This window comes from Neolamprologus brichardi, chromosome 6 (assembly GCF_056152115.1).
Source record: "Neolamprologus brichardi isolate AB-2024 chromosome 6, ASM5615211v1, whole genome shotgun sequence".
NCBI classification, from domain to species: domain Eukaryota; kingdom Metazoa; phylum Chordata; class Actinopteri; order Cichliformes; family Cichlidae; genus Neolamprologus; species Neolamprologus brichardi.
Genome location: NC_142109.1, coordinates 25608496 through 25626950, shown reverse-complemented (window position 1 = coordinate 25626950; position 18455 = coordinate 25608496). Strand labels below are relative to the sequence as shown.

General features: G+C 40.0%; 3 protein-coding genes across 6 annotated transcripts in view; all 3 read right to left on the bottom strand.

The window, feature by feature from the left end:
* pnpla6 (patatin-like phospholipase domain containing 6) overlaps positions 1–5574 on the bottom strand; it is a 32135-nt gene extending 26561 nt beyond the window's left edge. For all 4 annotated transcript variants that reach the window (XM_035907775.2, XM_087841906.1, XM_006790806.2 and 1 more), the window contains exons 1-2: positions 5501–5574; positions 539–627 (exon numbers count right to left, since the gene is read on the bottom strand). In XM_035907775.2, coding sequence (XP_035763668.2) covers positions 539–586 — 48 coding nt within the window. In that variant the 5' untranslated portion in view covers positions 587–627; positions 5501–5574. The remainder of the gene's footprint in view (positions 1–538; positions 628–5500) is intronic.
* A 569-nt stretch (positions 5575–6143) lies between these two features.
* Positions 6144–11598, bottom strand: LOC102777549 (ATP synthase peripheral stalk subunit d, mitochondrial-like). The gene is made up of 6 exons (XM_006790807.3): positions 11503–11598; positions 10122–10252; positions 8591–8687; positions 6751–6822; positions 6417–6479; positions 6144–6328 (listed from the first exon to the last, which is right to left on the bottom strand). Exons 2-6 carry the CDS (start codon positions 10241–10243, stop codon positions 6197–6199), a joined length of 486 nt encoding a protein of 161 aa, XP_006790870.1. The 5' UTR covers positions 10244–10252; positions 11503–11598; the 3' UTR covers positions 6144–6196.
* A 1092-nt stretch (positions 11599–12690) lies between these two features.
* Positions 12691–15146, bottom strand: LOC102777830 (homeobox protein MSH-C-like). The gene is made up of 2 exons (XM_006790808.3): positions 14495–15146; positions 12691–13925 (listed from the first exon to the last, which is right to left on the bottom strand). Exons 1-2 carry the CDS (start codon positions 15144–15146, stop codon positions 13513–13515), a joined length of 1065 nt encoding a protein of 354 aa, XP_006790871.3. The 3' UTR covers positions 12691–13512.
* Positions 15147–18455: the final 3309 nt, after the last annotated feature.

Genomic DNA, 18455 nt, shown 5'->3' with positions numbered 1-18455 from the left:
ATGCATGTGCATTTGTCTCAAAATGACAACTAGGACAAATCTGTCACTGTGCATGGATGAAAAACCATATCCAGCTTAGTCTACATACTCTAAAGCTAACTTTGTTTCAAATGAAAGCTCAAATTGTGCACCGCTAGGGTGGTCAAGAATGACCAAGCTACAGACAGACAAACTGGTGATGGCTAACCAACGAGACATATTAGAGACAAGCAGATGGCTCTAGTGATGTAAATGTAGTCTACACACTCTCAAGCTAACTTTGTTTAAAATGAAAGCTCAAATTCTGCACTAGCTGAGAAGTTTTAAATGGACACTTGTTTCGAGGTCTCTTTCTAAAACCTAAAAGTCAGCTTTTCATATTTTTGTAAGCACAAAGTTATGTGCTAATACAAGTCACCAGCACACCGTTTTCTACTGGCAGGTTGCTGTGGCTTATGTTAATGACCTTGAAGCCTGTTTCCACATTAGGATTGTGAAAGACTTCCCATCCGCTGGAGCAAGGACACGTATACAAATAAATACTGTAGTCAAAACCAACCTCTTGGCTGTGACCTTCACCCTCTTGTTCGGAGGTACTCTGTCCCATTGTAACCCTGTTTCTTCATAGGGATGGTCCATCAACAGCCACTGAGAACAAAGATAGATATGCATACTCAACAAAAAGCTATTTTGACATGGCACGGTATGAAAAACACAGGTACAAACTTTCAAATTATGGAGAGGCAAATTCTATTTAGCTGCTTACTGTGATTTTTCCTGTTAACACAAGTCAAACATATCTTGAGCCAACATGTTTAGCAAAGCAAAGTAACTTGTTGAAAGTCAACATAAAGCGTTCTTTGACATGTTACAGTTTGGTAGTCTATGCTGCCCAGCTGAGTGAGAAAACCACAGTTTGTACTATCAGGAGTATGAGTGTTACTATGGACGTGCATCCACACAAACAAATTAAATAGTTCACAGCTGCAGAAAAAAAAATAGTGGGGCAGAACGAGCAAATGTAGTTCAAAGACAAAGAAGTTGTTAGCACACACAGTTGCATAAGAGAAGAAGATTTCTCAGTCCCTAACTAAAGTTTCTGGATTAGCTGTCTAACTGCATCTATTCTTCAAAAATCGCTTCAACTGCACAGAAGAAAAGGGAATTTGCATCCTACAACAGCATATTGCTGACATCACTGATCCAGGCCTTTGTCTTAGTTACACAGAAACACGGCAGGCTTGCTAGATAACAGATAAACGACTATACAGGTAGTAACTCATTACCCCCTTTTCACCTTTTTATCCTTTCCCATTCATCCAAATAGGAATGATTTTCTTGTTGCTCCACTAAATTTGTGCCATTTTTAACAGGACATTACATGATGATGAAATTTTTTTAAAAAATTAAAAATTAAAAAGGCAGAAATGCTGGTTGACAACAGCTTTGTGTTTGTTGGGTTTGTATCTTAGTTTCCGTGTGTTTACGAGTGACTGCATAAGTGGAGAGGTTTTTTGTTGTTTTCTGTTTTGCACATACAATTTTCCTTTAACCACTGCCATTGTACGCTGTAGTATTTGACCTCCCCAGAGAGATACACACTGAGCAGTAGGAGATGTACAAGTTTATCCAGGCACATACCACCTAACTGCCCATGTCTGCCAGAGTACAGACAGATTCAGCTGACACAGGCATTTATTCTATAGCAAAAACAACAAGCTCACTGTCTACAGACAAATAGATAGCGAAGCTGACTGAGGTCAACCAATTACCCACTAACTCTAAAACCTCGAGCAGAAAGTGATGCTGGAGGTTAAACAAGCAGATTCTATGTTTGCTAAGGGCATACAGATTAGGCTGCTGCACAAAGAGGAAGATACCTATAAAGAAGCAAGCATCTTATGGCTAAAAAAGACATTACAATAACAATGCTGACCCTTTTTTCTGTTTTATAAAATCTTTTGGTATTGGACAGTGGAAGTTATTGGAAGTTTTGATAAACGAAAAAAAAAAAACTTTATATCTTAACAAATTATAAAATATATTGATAATTTTTAATGTGACTGATTCAGGACTATAAAAACAATTTTGAAATACCAAAGCCTTTTATCATTTTCCATAATAATAAAGAGCTGCAACAAATTTTGTTTATATTGAAACATTAGCATTAGTAAATCATCCTAACTGAGAATGACTGTTTTTTTTGTGTGTGTTTGTTTCGGATTCCTACTTGAAAAAATAAATAAATAAATTAGACACTCAACACTAGGGATGGCACCGGTTCTGACATAAACGGTAGTAACCAGACCAAAAAGCAGCGCACATTACGGTGCTTTATTTTGGTGCTTTTTTTTTCCTGAGACGTCATACACTTTGGATTCTAGCCAATCATTTTACCTTTCTGAGGATAGTAGGCGGGCCCAGGTACGTACATTCTTTTGGAGCAGAGCTACAGAATAAAAAGTCTGGCTGTACTTCACAGCAAAAGATGCAAACTCATCAGCCTGCAACAAGTGCTTTAAGGTGATACTGTGCAAAGGAGGTAACTCCTGGAATCTGATGAAACACCTGGCGCCGAATAGCGCTGTTTTAAAAGCCGAGAAATGCACAGTATTTCATAGCTTACTGCGAGACCTCACACCGTGCACATCTACTGCGGGAGTGGTGCCTGTTATAGGACCCGGAGCAACATCCCCCAAGAACCCAAAGAGGAGAGTCCTGGCCCCTAGCCCTGCCAGTGTAGCAGAAATGATGACGGATGATGATGGCAGCATCAGCCGTTCTTCTCTGGGTGAGTCGCTTAATGTTGTTCGTGTGTAATTTACGTTGAGTAGGCTAACCACGTTATTACATTAATGCACGTAAGGTGAACTAGCAAACACCGTCGTAGTTACATGCGGTTGTCTTCTTGTTTGATGGCAGGTACTCCCTTCACCCTGGCCAAAAAGGCTAAAATGACCAAAGAAAAAGTGGGAAACAGCTAAACATGAAAGGTACATGAGAGGTTTTTAGACAAAATTGGTGTATTTTCCATTGATTAAGCACTGCTTCCAGCCAAGAGTGATACCATATATGCTCTATAGCTGCAGAAAAGGCTAACATTGTTATCTTTTTACAAAAAAACAGCTAAACATGAGAGGTTTTTGGACAAAGTGTGTGTTCTCCATTCTTTAAGCACCGGTTCGAGCACCGGTTCGAGCACCGTTTCGAGCACCGTTTAAGCACCGGCACCGTTTCAAAAGTACCGGTTTGGTACTGGTATCGGATAAAACCTAAACGATACCCATCCCTACTCAACACACCTTTAAACTGAGTTTGGATTATATTTTTCTACAAATACTGACTGTTAAAATTTGTGCAACATACAGCATGTCTCGATGTTACCAGCAATTGCCTAAAAGTTTAGACAGGATGTATACAACATAAACTGCAATCAGCAGCAGCTTTCTCCTGTGCGATTGGTGACTGGGAGAGAGAGATAGAGAGGCTGGACTGATGCATGGATGAAATTCAATCTGTGAAAAACAGAGTTGAGTGTTGTGTTACATGAAGTAACCCTGTGCATCATAAACAAAACCACAGAACAGCATGCTGCTGCAAAGGACCCACAGAGCTACAACACCGCATAGGAACATCTTTAGCATTTCCTACCAAAAGGCACAAATCTTGGGTCCTGGCATTTATCTGGATGTTACTTTTACATACACCAGCCACCAAAACCTTGCTGCAGACCAAGCACACCCCCACGTGCCCTCCATACTGAAAACAACTACTCAAGAACTGGAGGAACACAACAAAGGATGCCATGGTAACCTGGCCTAATTTAAGAATGGACAAATAGGCGAGCTAAGAATGGACTGATAAAGTAGTCCCATGTGTTGCAAAATCTTTTTTCTGCCTCTGTTGAAGCAGCCAGTGCATGAAACCTTGCGTAAATCCAGACAAAATAAAAACTGAAACTTAGAGTTACACTTGACACTTCACTCAGCATAATTTTAAAGTGTGGCAATAGCACCTTTAAGAAGAGTACAGGATGATAGACCCAAAGGAGATAGTATCCACCCTCTAGCCTCCAAGCAGTGCCCCTCTCCATGCAGCCCTACTCCCATTGTTCTCTAGGAACAATGAAGCCAGTGTTTAACCCACTATACACGGTCTGACCTGGACTGACTGTTAACAGAGTACCGACTATACCATGAGATTCATGGTAACAATAACAACAGTTTGGGCTTTCAAAGTCTTGTGATGTGTATGGTTGGAAACTCTGATAGATGACAAAAAGATTCCAAAGTTGACTAAACTATCACTCTGTATCTTAACGGTTAAATAGTGTATTTAAGACAGGTAAAGGGAAACAAAACAGTTCTTTTGTTGTTACTTTCAGCCCAAACTGGGATTTTTTAAAAATAAAACACAGGCAGCATAGAGCCCTGACACATGCAAACTGCAGCAAAGCAGTGACCAGCTAGTTATATTGTACCGATCTGTCCAGTGTTTTCCCTGTATTTAAGTATTAAAGCCCTTCTCGCACAAAATATACAGTTTAATATATTTAGGAAGTGTTCTGTTAAATTGTGGATATGCTAACCAGGTGCAGGAAAGCTACACGTGACTGGGAATTTTGTTCAAAAACTGTTCATCAGCTGCACGGATTTATGTTCACATTAGCCTTATTGTGCTCTGTCCAGAGCCTGTAAACATAAATATCATATTAAATTACACTCCTGCTCTTCAGGGGGCGTCTTCTGACTACATCACTGCCCACTGTGTGAGGATGACATTAGCTCGTGTTTCCATCCAGCTAAAACTGCTCTCCATAATTTGCGCCCGAAGCGGCGCTGGTTTGCTGACTCTGGTTATTTGGTTGCGTTGTAAACAGACCATGGTGGTGAGGATTCACCTTCAGTACATTACAAAAAAGTGGAGTTTTTACACTAAGCTTTACGACATTTAGGTAGCTAGTACACACCAGCAGATGGTGTTTTTATTTTTTATTTTGTCGCAGTAGTGTACCGTTAGCTAGCAAACACTCACATGAAACCAATCCCGAAGACGACAGTGGCTACACAGATTAGATTATAGTTGGGCCTCGTTTATTTCTTTCAACTTGGAGAACCGTTTATTATGATATTGCTAAGTATTAGGACACAGCCGATAAGCTGGAAGTAGAAAAATATTTGCTACCTTCAAGGCAGAGGGCACCTGACAGATTATTGTCACGGGATAATGTTAGCTAGCTGTCGTTACCGGTTTTCTCCGGCCATCATTAATGACTTGGGGGTGCAAGAACTTATAACCATCGTAAATACGATAACGGGCTTGGGTTTACAGTTCGTCTTTTTCTGACCTCCAAAAGAGCAACGTGACAGAGCTATAATATTAACATTAGTGACACAGTTGAAGAGCTATCTCCGGTTTTCACTACTATCATTAAGTAAAAGCCTAGTAAAATTATACAGTCGTCTACTAAAACATATACCAAACTCATCTCTTTAAATAATATAGGTATAGAAGGATTTACCTAAGCTGATACACTCCGGTCAATCGTCACGTACAGTCAAGTGAAACACAACGGAAATCATCTTCAATGTAGCCCCTCCTCGTCTAAGTCCGCTAGACCTCCGTCCAATCAACATTGGAGATGTTGTCAAGTCGGCCCAATTAAAATACAAGACTGGGCGCTGGCCCAGATCTCCCGCCCACATTTATGTAAATAAAAATCTGTGTCCAATGAGAATTTAGAATAACTAACCAGGCGACCCGTGATTAGATAATATTTGGAATGATTGACAATAAGACAACCATCACTCGCCTTTGCCGCGGGATACCGCTACACCTTTAAGAATGATAAAAGTGTTAATAAAACAATCAAACCTCAATTAGTTCCCCATATGTCCGTCACTTCCGTTACGTTTACATCTGTCATTAGCTATATGTCATTTTCGGGAAATCGCTCTCTGTCTTGACATTAAAATATAGTACCTCATCGAAACAAGACGGCCGTTATTTTCACCCAATACCTTTTACTGCAAGTAAAACTGAAGCAACGTTGCCCTCTCGTGGGAAGTACCTGCAATTTAACAAAGTGCTACTTTAAGAGAGACAACTAAAATACACATATTTTTTTTCCCCACACACTAATAAAACAATGAAGACAGCAAAGGTTCGCCCTTAGAATACATAATCTTTATTGTGAGGTCAGTGTCAAGTAATGAAGTTACAGCTCTGCAATGGGCTTATGGGGCCAGTACGGGTGCTTGACCTTGTCCAACTTTGTCTCGGGGAAGACGCTGTTGAGGTCCTCGATGGTCATCTGATCGAAGGGGATCATGTTCTTAAATTTAGCCAACTGAAAACACACAAAGCAGAAAAGAAGTTTTTAAACACCATAACACACTCATGGTGCATTTCAGCAAATAAGCCAACTACTGTCTCACCTCTTCTTCATACTGAGCAATGCGGGCCTTGGATCCTTCAATGTAGGCTTGTGCACTTTTGTTCTGTTGGAGAAGAGTGAAATTATGAATTTAAAAGAGCAAAAAGAAGAAGAGATTTGGGATGCAGCTCCCTCTGTTTTAAATGTCAATTTGTGTTTAAACAATTTTGTGACCTTTGGAAAATTCTTTGCACATTTACAATTCTTATTATTAAAATATGTACACATGGTATGGCTGCCAATTCTTCTTTCATCATTACAGTTTCCAGATAAAAATGTTCTTACTTTCAAGCTAAACATGCAAATACATTAATTTGTTTGATCTCGCCACTTACAGCCTCAGCCTCCTGCGCATTGATGGTGCTTGTCTGTGTGTCAGTGGGCTCAGGAATCTGCAGTGCTTTAAACTGTGTGAAGGAAGAATAAAAAAGTAAAAGATAGAATTTAATAACACAGGGAATTTAAGCTCTACTTTTTGTGTCCCACTCAAAGCAAGTCTGAGACTGTCCGACTACACATAAAAATGGATAAAGCATTAATGCTTCCTCCCATGGTAAAAAAACTGGGAGTTGGGAGCCCCATGTTATGGCAAAGCATGTGCTAAATTTCTTTTAAATTATAGGCGACAAAACTTGGAAACTAAAGTATTTCAATTGCAGGCACAAAATTGGATTATTTTGTGCCTGCAACACGCTTGTTTTTGAGACCGGTTTTGAGTGGATTGTGCTGCAAACAAGGAACATGAGCTTTGGAGAAAAAAACAAAGCAAAACACTTTCTAAAAGTAGTGGGTCCTGACTCGTTTTCGTGATCTGTTAACTCAGTGTTATATGTAAAAGAAGGTTTTCAAAATACTCTATGCTGTGAAAAACTAAGTACACTATTGATTGAATAGCCTGTAGAGCCACCTTATTAGTAATAAGGTGAATTAATCATTTTACATTTGTTAATGCACAATTCTCTTAATGTCCCACTGACAGCATTTTGATCATTTTGAGGTCTGTACTTAGACTGGGTCACTCCAAAGCCTTGATTTCTTTTCAGATGGCCTCACGTCTGACTCCAGAATACTTTGGTAAACACTCAGTGCCTGTAAGACATTCCAATCCTGTGGCACCAAAGCAAGTCCATATCATTAGCCCTCCACAGTTGGTATGAGGCGTTTATGTTGATATGCTGTGTTTTGTTTTTGGTAAATGTGAAACTGTAAATTATGGCCAAACATCTCCACTTTGGTTTCCTCTGTATAAAAGGACAGGAGTCATGTGGTTTGTTACGATGCAACTTTCCAAACTGAACTGTTCTTTTTAGAGAGAAGAGTTTTTCTCCTGGCAGCCTTTCCAAATAAACCATAGTTTTTTGGTCTTTTTCTAACTGTACTGTCATGAACTTTAACATGTAAACATGCTACTGAGGCCTGCAGAGTCTGACATGTAGCTGTTGGGTTTTTTGCAGTTTCTCTAAGCACTGCACGCTCTGAACATAGAGTGAATTTGCTGGTCCACTCCTGTGAAGATAGTATGATTGTGTTAATATGACACTGAAGTTTAAAACTGTTAAAACTTCTGCTTTTATTGAGGTTTTGAAGATATGTGGCCAACAACCATGTGACCTAATTTGCGACAATGCAGAGTCAAGTAAATAAGGCTCCAATCACACAGATCTAAAGACTGGTCTGCTAACCATTTGGCAAGCACCAGTGCCCTACCAGGAATAAGTGGTTGCTGGAAGTTGATGGCTGTCACCGGGAAAATGACTGTGCATGATGTATGAGAAATCTCAGTCGAGGTGGTCACACTTGTTATTTGATTGGTTAATCAAGCGCATTTGATTATACTCTATAATCTGTACTGCTAAGTGAAAGCAAATCTTGAATTAGCAGCACCTGACTGCCACTTACCCTCTTAATTTCAATGGAAGATGTAAGGGTGTACTTAATTTTTCACAGGGATTCATGTAGTTGTGTGAAAACTGATTTGATTTTACAGCCACTACAATGGGGCATTACAGGACAATCTTTCATAAAATGAAAACACAATTTTAATTATGTGGAAAATTTTCAGAGCAGCTAGACACAACATTAAAAATGCCACAAACAACTTTTTAAAAATGGCATTCTACACATGCTCTATTTGGTGCTTTAATATTGACTAATAACCTGCTGAGAAAAGCTCACCTTTTTCTCAAACTCATCAACCATTCCGGCTTTGGCCACTGCACTCCTGTAGAAGCTCCAGTCAATAGCCACAGGCTTTTCTGGCAAGGAGGCTAGCCTGGTAGAGAGGAGAAGAGCAAAAGAGAAACCCAAGTAGATGATATTTAAGGTGCAAAGAGCAAATAAAATGAACAACAGAACTGTTCACAAGTTGATACAAATGCAAAATTCAGTGACGATGCTTCTAGGAGACAAATTAATGCAACCGCCCACTTTAATTATGATAACGATGGGATAAATTAAGGTCTGCAAAGAATAATGTGACAGCCGCATAATTTTTTATTAAATCGCTAATATAAATTTATTCATTAACTTGATGTCATGCAGTTACTAAGGTGATGCTTTTTTTTCTCTGATGTTTTTTATAATCACTGGAAACCAAAATAATAACTGAGATTAAAATAAAATTATTCACCCAGGCCTTAGTCTGCAGGTTATACAAGATGACATGTCAACTTCAATCAATCTGTTTTCTACTGGCTGGGTGACCCAGTCACTGTTATTGCTGCTCTCCATGTCATTAAGCCATGTCTTAAAAAGAGTTTCTTGTTCCAACACATTCCAACTCCTTAAGCCTCCCACAAACACGGCTCTCTCTACAACCACAAATAGAATGGAATTATGCAGGAAACATTGCAGTTTAAATAATACATCCCAGTATACTACAGTCAGTTGTTTTGTACTACTGATACTTCCAGCATCAGTAGCGCACAATGTGTACAAGATGAGCCGTTGAAGCAGCAATAATTAAGATAAATCTACCATTTGCACTATTTGCTGTGTTCTTTTGAAAGCAGAAAACATCTTCTTTCTACTAAAGCTGCAGCGATTGATTGATTTGATTATAAAAAATTCTTGACAAACATTCAATGCTTCGTTTAACACTCTGTAGCATGCTACTGTCGCCATGAAAAAGTGATGCATATTTGCCACTAAAAACATATTCAGAAGCTGCATGTGAATAAAAGGTTTGAAAACATTAAGCCCAGGTAGCCTCCAGTTTTAAACAAAAACACTGATAACACAATGGCAGCAGTGATGATGATGCTGGCCCAGTTTAACGTGGAGCCAGAGTGTTTACGCACTGCAAAGAGGCGGAGCCGTTACCATTACGGTGAGCTCAGGTTTAGTGAAAGAAAACATGTTTTCTAACATCCAAAAGATCTGCACAGTTCCTGTGTTCACCCTTAAATCTTTTACTGGGAAAACCTAGCATGAGTACTTCATCAAAGCATGTGATCAACAAACTCTGATGTTAAGAAAAGCCAAGTTTGCGGCTGCTCAATCCACAGACGTTTGTTTTACACTGGGAGAAATCTGCAGTAATCCTCCAGAAGCTGAATTAAAACAAACAGATGACCTGTTAACTTAATCTGATTATTGAGAGTTTACTTGATTGGGTAATTGACAGATTAGTCTATTGATAGCTGGAGCCTAATTTCCACACACTGGAGATGATGATGTGTAACATAGTGAGAGGTGTATATCATACTTGGCAGAGATGCCATCACTGCGAGTCTTCAGTGCATTGAACATGCCACGCTGGTTGGGTGGAACTCGCTCGGCAAATGCGACCCAGTCAATGGCCTTCAGGGCTACACGACGGCCTGCCATCTCGACTGTCTGAAAACAGAAAGGACACATGTTTTTATTATTTTCTTTTTTTTTTTTAAGTATTGAATTAAAATGTCAACAATCATCTAGATAAATCTTGTCAACATGTGTTTTGGTCAATATTTAGTTTGTTTGTTGAGAAACAAACAGAAAACAGTAAAATCGTCTGTTAATGAGGAGGATACGTTCATGAATGGTTTGAGGCACCACAATGAGAAGACTACTTTTATTTTACTACTGGATTTCAAAACGTACGCAAGCATCATACAGAAAAATCATCTGAGAACCTTGTCTTTCACTCCTGCTGCCATCCTTCTGTCAAACATTACCACCAACCCTGCACACTTCTTCGCCTCTCTTGTACACTGTCTGTTGCTTTGGTTGGTTGACCCCAGGTATTTAAGATTCACCAATTCCTTAGACTAAAATCAGAATAAACTTAAATATGTAAGCCTAAAATTTTAATATACATTTCAAATGCATTTGCATCACGTAGGTTAAACATAAGGACAAGTGAAAGGCATATTCCTCACTCAAAAAATAAAGAATGAATGTATATGATTAAGGAACGAACGGGTATAGAATTATTTTCATGTTTCCTTAATTTATGCTTGCATACTGTGCGTGGCATTCAGTGTATAAAACCCGATTGAATGGAATATATAAAATATAAAATTGAGTGTCTAGTGATTGCAGCATTTGGAAAGACATTTGCTTTTACATGAAACTGACAGATGAGGAGTACCCTACGTTGTTAAATGAAATAACTTTCGGACAGTAAATATATATTACATGTTCACTTTCAAGTTTATGTACGCCGAGATATGAATAAAATACTTGAACTCAATGTCCTCATTTCGCTGGACCCAGAGGTCCAGAGTTTCTCCTGGTCCTCTGGGTCACGGTCAGACAATATGAAGCCTGTTGAAGCTAAATAATTGTTGTGTCTTGATGAAATACACCCAAGTTATTCATAGCGCGTTTTATATTTTTTAAAGATAGTTGCAGTGGCACCGTCCGTGACATTTTGCTCAATTTAAACACTCAAACCCGGCCAACGGTAGCTAAGTCTGTTAGCTTGCTAGCCAAGGTCAGAGGACTCCGTCTATGACGCCGGGACTTTGACAAAACACGAATGTGGCCGGTCAGGCTACTTTTCCATCTTCCATCCACCAACACATGCATGACCCCAACTAACCATTATTTAAGAAATTATTATCAGATATTCTTTCAATCAGTCATCCCTTCTCTGTACTCACCTCGCTGCAGTGTTGTCTGTGACAGGACGAACCAACGGAAGAGCCTTCTTCATCAGCGCCTTGAGCCGCAAATCGGCGCCACCGCCCTCTGCTGGACAGGCTGAGTAATCACAGCCTGCCTTCATGCGTTTCCTTTTTTTCATTTGCAAACTTTCGCAATTATCCGATCCAGCTTCTATAAGCCAACTTCTAGAACTGTGGGCTTTAACAGTGAGTAATTATTAAATAAATAAACCCTAAATCTCATTAACTCTAAGCATTTGGTTTCTGTTTCTTTTTTGTAAAAAAGAAAAGAAAAGAAAGAAAGAAGGAGGGTCTAACTAATTTAATTGAAGGCAGATTAACAAGAACAAATTAAAAATTGAAGAAAAACGGGAACTTTTGAGGGTTTGGTTCAATTATGGGGGAAATGTGTCTATTAACTCTATATTCCAGGTAATTATATTGGGCTTAAGAGTTTACCGGTGTCCCACAAGTGTAACCAGGCAATAAATGGAAACAATAAAATGCATCAATTCCAAAACCAAAGCCATCATTAAAAATGTGAGATTTTCCCAGAAACGTGGCGCAATTGGTGCAGCCTGTAGGTTTCTGTCATAGACAAATGAATGTCACTTGGTTACTTGATGTGCGCAGCAAAGATAAAAGGTTTCCTTTATCCTTAAAAATCCGCATCATTTGCGTCGGTCGTGGGAAAAATGTCTTTTTTATATTTAAAAGTAAAATAAAAGTGTACTATCTCCAATAAACTGTATCATCGCGACAAACTGAGATTTAAGTAATCTTTTTAGGATTTACAGACCAAACTGTTTTCGCTTTAAAATGTAAATAAGGAAAACAAAACAATACGCTATGCTCTTTATTTATAAATTACGAAAGGTGCACAATGTGGTAAAAGTAAGTGGATCTGGACTGAAAATCAAACAGCTATGTGGTCATTCCCAAATCAGATAATTAAATGCGTGTGAATGCGATGAGGTTGTCAGGTAAACGTTTTGCACACTTATAAATCACATAATAAAATATCTAAATAAAATTTGAAAAACATTTAACTAACAAAGCTTTTCCACTGCACTGCACAGTAAAAATCCGCAGAACACTCAGAGGCTCCAGAGGTCAATGGCGATATTAACAGAAAAAAAACGTGAGTCAAGCACTTATCAATTCTTGGATAATGTTTATTTGCTAAAATCAGTTTTTACAAGTTACTGCACATTTTGATAGACTCATGTATGTACACAGTACAGATACAAAGATATTCAATAAATACCACTTCTCCTGCCCTTTAAGCGAGACTGCAGGACTTTTAAGAACACTACAAATTGTATTTACATTTACAGCAAAATTCATCAAAGTAAATCTAATATCACTCCCATAAAGGCCACGTTGTGAAGGTTAAAAAAAACTAATACATGTATTTTTTTTCCTAAAATATAATTCTGTTTCCGTTCTTTAAAAAGAATGATAGAAATCGTGACAATAATACAGATATTAACACAGCAAAAATGGACAACGCTACCCGATAACAGAAAAAATATTCATATCTTGAATGAGGAATTCAAGTGATGATAAAGAGAGTACACTTCGGGGTCTTAAGGCACTGACACCAATTAAGTACTTTTCTGTTGCTTTTAATAATGTCCCCCAGCTTTAGAGGATTATTGCCTTTAGATCCGGACATATTTAATTGCCCAGTTGCTACTGGAGAGCACGGAGGACAGGCTGGGATGAAATATTTAAGGCAAGTCATCTACTGTGTGAGTAGATGACATCTGCTTATGGAGTTTTGCTTAAGAAAATTAAGGCCGAGAATCCACGATTCTCAGAAGTGGACACAAAATGAGAGCAAGTGACCGCACTCGGAACGATTACGCACACGTTTATACACCGATATTCGCCACATGTCGTATTTGTCTTCGGTTTTGGAGTTTGGGGGAAAAATAGTCTAAACTCCAAAATTTTTAAGTGTGCTGTGGCCAAGAGCACACACGCACAAACACAGGAACATTATTAAGACAAATAGTACATCCCATAAGTGACGGGTCCACTGAACAGTCCTGGCACAGGCAGACTGGGTCTCGGGAAGGCGTTTGAAGGGCCCCAGGATGGAGAGCTCATGTGCGCTCCGAGGGGGAAAGGCAGCGCGAATGCAGGCAGGACGGGCTTGGAGGCTAACTTAAACTTTTCCAGCTCGGCCTCCTGAAGTCTCTTGGCTTTGGCCCTCCTGTTCTGAAACCAGATTTTGACCTGAGTCTCCGTCAGGTTGAGAGAGTTGGAGAACTCGGCTCGCTCTGCGATGGAGAGGTACTGCTTCTGGCGAAACTTGCGCTCCAGCGCCAGGAGCTGGGAGGTAGTAAAGGGCGTGCGAGGTTTCCTGTTGTTTTTATGCTTCCTTAAAGTACACTGAGTTGGACTTGAACTTCCTGTCACAAAGAAATTGCAAAGAGAAAAAGCTGAGGTTAGATTAAATTGGAGTTTAACTGAAGCGGGATTGTCACAGCAGGTGAACGTAAGAGCCCTCGCCACTGGATACAAACACCAGCATAACGCAGCTTACACACACACACACTGATAAATACACTGCAGTATATTGATGTTGACAAAATAACCTGCATCACACACTGTCACACCTCTGTGGAATCAAAGGCTTGAGCACATACTCAGATTTTCTGCTTTCATTTATGACTTTTTAAATGTTTAAAAGTTGTTTTATTTATTTATTTATTTTATAGATAACAAGACATATATGGCATCAAATGGTAAAGGGTCGGTGCAGCAGAGAAGCGAGTGTTTCTTGATCTCAGATGCAAAACACATTTGCATTGTTATGCATTTATTTACCTAATAAATGACCAAATAAAAAGAGTATTTACGCATCATGTCTAGGAAACAAAAAGGCGTCTCACAGTTAAACTTGTTATGCAGCTCCTATAGAGAGGTGGATAAATGCAGTTTATTTTTGTTTCTGATAACTGCGGAGGGACGGACTTACGGGGAGGTGTAGAAAAGGAGGACGTCTGGAACCAAGTGCTCTGATCTTTCTCACAAAACTGTGGACTGTCTTCGCTGGAGCTACTGGAAACACCCTGTGAGCTCTCAGCTGATATCTTCCTCTCCGCGTAAAAAGTCCTTGGAGAGAGATGTTCGCCTTGCCCAGCCACGGGCTTCGGAAGGACCAGAGCTAAATCTGAGGACGAGTAAGAAGTCCGACAGGTGGTCTTCTTGGAAATCAATGACTCGACGCTAAACGGGAGGCTGCTCCGCTGGAGTTTGTATCCTTTCTCGGTTGTCATGTCTTTGGGTTGCAGTTCCTCGCTCTCCGTATCCGTCTCCTCTTTTTGATGAAGCTGTTTGGCGTCTTGGGACGGCGACCCCTGCACAGGATTCATCATGATACAAGGGGATGGGGCCATGCACCTCCGTGCGGCCCGTTTAGAGGAATTACGTGGCTGAGGGGTACGGTGTCCAATGTGCGTCTTTGCGCTGTCAGCGGTGCCCAGTAGCTTTTTACGCGCTGGTCGGGGTCGTCTATAAAAGGACAGGGGCTGTCCCCCCTCCCTGCTTCCACCAATCATCTCGTCAAGTTGGCCTCGTGACGTCTCAGAGTGTGGTTTTGATTGGCCTGTAGCCTTCCAAGAGAACATCAAGAAGGCTTTGAAAGGAAGGAGACGTTAATCATACAGACCCCATGCGGTGCGGGACTATTGATGGCTCTCACAAAGTAGCTTAGACCAATTTTAGTGCAATTAACCAGTGGGGAGGACTCTCTTGACCATTTACATCCTTTAACAGAGCACTTCCATCGGTAGTATTAGTTTAATTACTCTCTTACTGTAAGGCTGAGCAGGGGCTAATGAGTTACGTGTCGATATCAAAGTCATACTTTTATCAAAGAGATTAAAATATATTTCGTGCCCCAAATTAAATATAATAAAAGCAAATCCATTTGTCAATGAATAACCTGCCCGTAAGTGTATATTATAGAAATAAAAGTAAGTGAAGCAGCTTAACAGAAATTCCAATCAGAAAGAGTGCGGAGCCAGGATAGAAATTGATTAGGTATGAGTGTTGGTCACACAGCATTGCAGCAATTTAAGGCCTGTCAGGAGCTCTTCTCCTTAACAATAGCCTCGGTTGAGAAGCAACAGGCGTTTTCTTTCTCCAGGTCATACTATTTAATAAGCCAGACAAGTTGTGTTTTGCAAGGCGCCAGACTCGGCAGGATCAAAAAGGAAGATACCTCGGGGAGAAAAGGCAACGGTTAACTCCACTTAACCAATTGTCCTCCGAATATTTCATAGTCCAGTGCATGGAGCTTGGTGGAAACAGGCGCTGACAGTTAACTGTTTCACGTCTGGGTTCATTTTTCCAGTCATCTGGACATATTTTGTTATGCGAAAAAAAAAAATCTACAGCAAAAAATTAATTAAAAAAGAAAGAAACCTTTTGAAACTTTTATTACTGTGATTAATTTTCATAAAATGAGAAACATACCCATGATACTGAATGAGTATTCTTAGCTTGGAAGTTTTTACCATTGTAGTTGATAAAGTTAATTTCTGTTCATCACTGAGTTTATAACTGTTTTGTCATAAATCCTTTTTTGAGTGGGGTGCTTTAAATATGATAAAATAGAATAAATAAATAGAATGAAAAGCACAGTGAATGTGTAGTGAGGTAGAAGCTGAATAAATATGGAAATACTTGTGGCGTGACACCTCATGGTTTGATTTGTCACTCACAACAATAACTACAGTATAAATCCCTTAAATTTAATAAAGATTAACATCTAAATTCTTCTCCGCTGACATGTCCAAGCTGATATCACATTAAACATGTCAGCAGCACACTGCAGCCTCCAAGCCAACACAAGACCCCACTGAGAACTCACACAGTCAGCAATGCTATCAAATACACAAGAGGAGGATTAGTGTGAAGATGGACTGAGCTAGTGGTCAGTCCAAGAACTTAAGCCCTCCACTTCCCCATCCTCTTTTACTCCCCCAAATTACTTTAATAGCCCCCCTCCAAGGCTAGTTGCTTAACTGGATGACAGTGGTATGTAAACTGACTTGACCTGCCCTGTGCATAACCATGTATCACAGCTGAACCTCACATAGGAGTCAGCATCTGACTTTAAATACAATTCACATGATTAGCAGACATTTCTTTAAAATTTTAACAGAGAACCATTATTTGATTGAGATCACTGATGGCTGACCCCCTGAACGCCCTCAGGTGTAAGAATTTACCTCTCGTCAGGTAAGAGGCACAACTCCTGCTTAATCATTCAACTTGAGTAAATCCTGATGTTGAGTCTGCTCCTTCATTTCCTATCTGACAAAACTAGTCCTCTGTCTCCTCACACACCCTGGCCCCTTGTCACCCAGCTGGTTTGTGTTTAAATGTGTTTAAATGTGTACCCCTTCCCTCTTGCTCATCGCCATACTGTCGTGCAAGAAGGGGATGAGAGTTGGGCCGTGCAGTGCACAGGCTGATTCATCTGATACAGGTACATCCAAAGATAAATCTACATGAGAAGTACACTTACCTCTCCTCCCCCGGTGTTTGGTGCAGTGTATTTAGCTTTGGGCCCCCTCTCCCCTACCTCAAAAGACATTTCTGTAACAGCATGCAGGCGAGTGAACGGTGTCAGAAGGTGTTAGTGAGTTTGAAAGCAGATCTGTTCTTCAAGGTCGATGCAAGCGCAATGGGAAGCACTTTCCCCTCAACTGGCACCAGAAATGAATACTTTTTCACATGTATGTGCAGGGGGGCCGTTTCCAACAATCTCATGTGTAGGTGAAACCATTTATCCAGTTCATAAAGTGGTGGTGGCACAATGAACTATGTGAGAAAACAGTTTAGGGCTGTAGACCTTTAAGGTCACTCTCATATCAAACTTTCTTTTTTTTTAATCATAGAGCCCAATAAACCAGTTTTCTTTTTCTTTTCTTTCAACATTTTTTTTTTTACATATACAGACTAATTGAAGTGTGCAAAAACCTATGGACTCAGATTCTGTGTTATTCCTGTTGAGTTGATATCTGTCTTCCATCAATAATATGTCTATTCCCCACTGTAGCGAGGCCTTCTAACAAACAGATCATTTATGAGGAGTGAGTGAGCCGTGGAACCCAATCCTTGTGAGATGTGTCAACAGTGGCACAAAGACCTGTAGCTACAGGCCTCAGCGAGATGGACACTTTGCTGACATGACAGCGTGTGGAGCAGATGGAGACATGGGAGCATGTTACTCTCAGCAACATCCCAACACGCCAATCTTGCTTTCTCTGGCTTTTCATGTCTGAAATTAGCTGAAGAAAACCGGAATACTGAGCCGAAGTTTAACAAAGCTACCCTCTTCATGTAATCAAACGGAACATTCTTCGTAATGATGTAGTCATCATTTCTCCATGAAACCAAGAGGTAACTATTTATTATTTAAAAATTTCTACCTCTGCAAACACTTTAATCCGTTCAGCTTCCTCACATACGGCAACCAGCACAGCGCTCTTTGTTTAACAGCCGTTTAAAAAGCAGTTATTTGTGTTGCTCCGTGCTGCGGAAAATATCTTTGACCTTTAATTTGACTTAACAAGTTGATCCAGTCCACATCAGACTGGCTTCAATCCTGCACTTAAACGCTAGTTTGACATTTTCTGCCAAAGCCACTTCCTCTTGTGGCATCAGAGTGCCCTGCGTTTGAATGTCGGGTAATGAGAGAAATATTCTTGCCGTGCTAAAGGAAAGGAAGCAAATTGCCTCCATCATGGCTTCTTTTTTGGACTGTAAAAAAGCAATCAGGGGACGGAGTGCCCTGCGGTGTTATAGCTGCTCTTTTTTGACTCAAACCAAATAACAGCAGGGTTTATTTCATACATCAGTGGGTATGGGATTTTGCATTTTGAACTCGGCTTTTAAATTAATGCTTGCTCATGAGCTGATACAGG